The following is a 3104-nucleotide window of genomic DNA, read 5'->3' as shown; positions in this document are numbered from 1 at the left end:
TCAAAAATTTATTAAAATTACTAACCCAGGACAACCCCTTCAGTTTCTTTTAATATTTCTAGCAACGAGGGTATGGCATAGGAGGTCCTAGTTCATATAAAGGTCCTACTTGGGCTACGAAAGCTGTAAAGGCACAGCAATCTATTAACTAAACAATCACCTTAGATATCAGTCTTTTTTTCATGCCGAAAACTATGCTGAAAGGATCTATTCACACTTTTATAATCTTTTGGTATGACGCAATATGGGTTTGAACTCAAGACGTCCTTCACTCGAAGCAAGTGCTCTAATTACAAGGCTACCCAACGTGATGTGAGTGCTTTTTTCATATTGTGCATCAATTAAAGAAGTTCATTATAAATGAAACTCTACCTGCACAATCTCAAATTTTAAATTAACGTTATCTTAATGTAGGGGTGGTACTTTGAGTCTCGTTTTTAGAGAGGGTAGTGGGGGGGGGGCTAATTTTACCACCACTATTGAATTCAAGGAAGGGCAAATGCTATGACTCTGAAGCTTAGCCAGGTAACTGACTATAATACTAGAAGTGATTTAACATCAAAGTTTTAATGCTGACGTCAACACTCTTTAAAAAGTCAATTTTTTCCATTTTTTATCTTTTTAATTTATTTATTTCTAATTTACCTTTAATATATTAAAGACCAAGGTTGGTGCTAAATAACTCAGATTACTGACATTTATAACAATCAACTTTTTATCAACAACATAACAACTTTTTTTGTTTTTCTTTTGACAATGTACAACATTGCTTTTTCTTTCTGGAATCAAAAACAAACTTTTTATTTCAAATGAAATGAAATAGGGTTGAAGGTGAAACAATATTTACTTAACCAAGAACAAATTAAATCTCCGGTCAAGAAAAATTACAATAATGTTATAATATATGCGGCAGTTGATTCAAAGTTAACTGAATATATATTTTAAAATCAACGTTTTGCTTTGCCTGCCCCTTGATAGGGTTTTTATATGTTCAAAATAGTTGATGAAAAAAACATTAACTTTGCAATTTTCTATATACGGTATAAAAAAATATTGATGTTAACTTATTTTATTTTTTAATTACTTTTCGTCAATATCTAATTTGAAACAATAATTTACAGTCTACAATAATAAATCAGTTAATTCAACAGTCCGCTACAGGACCACCTTCTTTTAGTATTTTGATCTAAGTCTTTGGCGGGTTGATTGCTTTTTTTTTTGCTTTTTAATAAATGTTCGTTTTAATATATTTTTTGTCTCTCGTCGTAATCTTTTCAAATCGGCAATAACGCCTGATCTAAACCTTTTGGCAATTCCAGCGCTACCATTTTTATTGTTTTGGATGTTATTGTCAGCTACAGTATCATTTCTCTTGTATTTTAATATAGGACATTTGCTTGGATTATTTTTGCAGTATTTGTCGACTCCTGATTTCTAAAGAAAAATATCAACACGTGATAATAAGAAGTATCTAAATAAAAAAGTAACACATCGCTACGGTGAAATGCTTGTCTTAAAAACTTAGCGATTGCCTGCGCAAATTTATATACGCATACCCAAATTATATTTTTCTTTACTGCGGAGAATTCATTGCTTAAAAGCAAAGGACAAAATTAATCCTGCTTTCCACCTTTTGCTTTTTCGCGCTAATTTTTCGCGCTAATTTTTCGCGCTATTTTCTGACCTCAGAAGTAATCGCATTAGCTGACGCTGTTTAACTCTTTTTAATTCCTTTCGTCGTTTAAATGTCTTCCGATCTCTTTAGTCTTACAGACCTTTCATCTGTACAAACCTTTCTCAAACAAAAGCCGGTAGAAAGATTACGAAAAGGACTGTATCTCAATAAATAAATCAAAGAAAGATTCGAACAGAACTGCATTTTGTAGAAATGCTTAAGCACGAAATAAAGAAAGAGGTAAATAGTGTTTTTATAGTTATGTATCACAGAATGAACAATAATAATATAATAACTCACATTTGAAATCGTAGTACCTCGAATAGTCGGTCCCCCATTGTTAACAGCGTAACACACTGTAAGAAAAACTGAGGCATATAACACCTGTCTAAGTTCATTCATACTATCTCAGGTTTAATTCTTAAACTAAAAAGAAAGAAAATGTCAAACCAAATGATAATAAAATATACTACATAATACTGCTATTATTACAAACACAAGCGTTGATCAGATACATATGTTGAGTTATTACTTATGATCCGACAACAAATTCACAGGTTACCGTAACTCCTAACAAAACAAATTACTTTGGAATATTCTTTATATGGAAACAAGTTTCATGTAAAGTTCCGTGTCGTTAAGTCATCTTGTATTTTTTTTAGAATGAGCTATAGAGTTGGTCACAGCACTTCCTATAACATCAAATCATCTCACCCACCCCTGTGCTTTAACACAAAACAAAAAATGCACGCCTTCTATAATATGGCCAACATTAAATAGCTGCAGCCAACTGTATGTGGCTACTTTGACTGTACAGCTAGGTAACCAAGACATAACTCTGATAAAGCTGATCCTTAGCATATATCAAATCGAAGAATATCGTACACCAAACAAATAACGCTGGTTAGAATGCTAAAGTGACTGAAAAGCAAAAGTGCAGCCTTTATCATTATTGGTATTACTGTAACAATCGTTGGCATAGTGGCAAAATTTTAACAAGATTATCAGAGTTACAGACAAACAAGAGGCACAATTCCTATGTGACCCATCGACACTTAGTACATAGCCATTGAACATAAAAGAAAACTACATACATATTTGTAAATGATTAATTGACGTCAAAAATTAACCTCGGCGTTCCAACTATAATTTAATTGTAGATACTATGCATATATTGCCCTGTTACAAGCATCCCGCCGAGCACGCTGCTGTCTTATATATGATGATGCAAATGGAATCATATTTATTGTATTTGTAAAGAAACTGAAAGAACGTCGCCTATACACCAACCTAACAACAGCTATAAATAGCTTTTCAGAACTTAAGGTGTTATTGTTATAGGCAGATGATAAAACATTACGCTTGAGTTTTGTTCCACGCAAGGTAATACTTTAACAAACACAGCAATGAGGATACAGATTTCATATAC

At 32.5% G+C, this 3104-nt stretch overlaps 1 protein-coding gene across 1 annotated transcript; it reads right to left on the bottom strand.

Annotated features, from left to right (window-relative positions):
- Positions 1-324: 324 nt before the first annotated feature.
- On the bottom strand, positions 325-2790 carry LOC130625994 (uncharacterized). Its single transcript, XM_057441115.1, has 2 exons — positions 1976-2790; positions 325-1434 (listed from the first exon to the last, which is right to left on the bottom strand). The coding sequence occupies exons 1-2, from the start codon at positions 2075-2077 to the stop codon at positions 1174-1176; spliced, it is 363 nt and encodes a 120-aa protein (XP_057297098.1). The 5' UTR covers positions 2078-2790; the 3' UTR covers positions 325-1173.
- Positions 2791-3104: the final 314 nt, after the last annotated feature.

The sequence above is a fragment of the Hydractinia symbiolongicarpus genome, chromosome 14, assembly GCF_029227915.1.
Source record: "Hydractinia symbiolongicarpus strain clone_291-10 chromosome 14, HSymV2.1, whole genome shotgun sequence".
Taxonomy (NCBI): Eukaryota; Metazoa; Cnidaria; class Hydrozoa; order Anthoathecata; family Hydractiniidae; genus Hydractinia; species Hydractinia symbiolongicarpus.
The sequence above is the reverse complement of the archived record's forward strand: the minus strand, read 5'-3'. Positions and strand labels throughout refer to the sequence as shown.

What these genes read in the sequence shown, in the direction of transcription:
- LOC130625994 (XM_057441115.1), bottom strand. Translation starts at nt 2,077, where the DNA reads ATGAATGAACTTAGACAGGTGTTATATGCCTCAGTTTTTCTTACAGTG. An exon ending in GAGGTACTACGATTTCAAAT is followed by an intron (nt 1,435 to 1,975) that starts GTGAGTTATTAT and finishes ATTTTTCTTTAG; the next exon opens with AAATCAGGAGTCGACAAATA.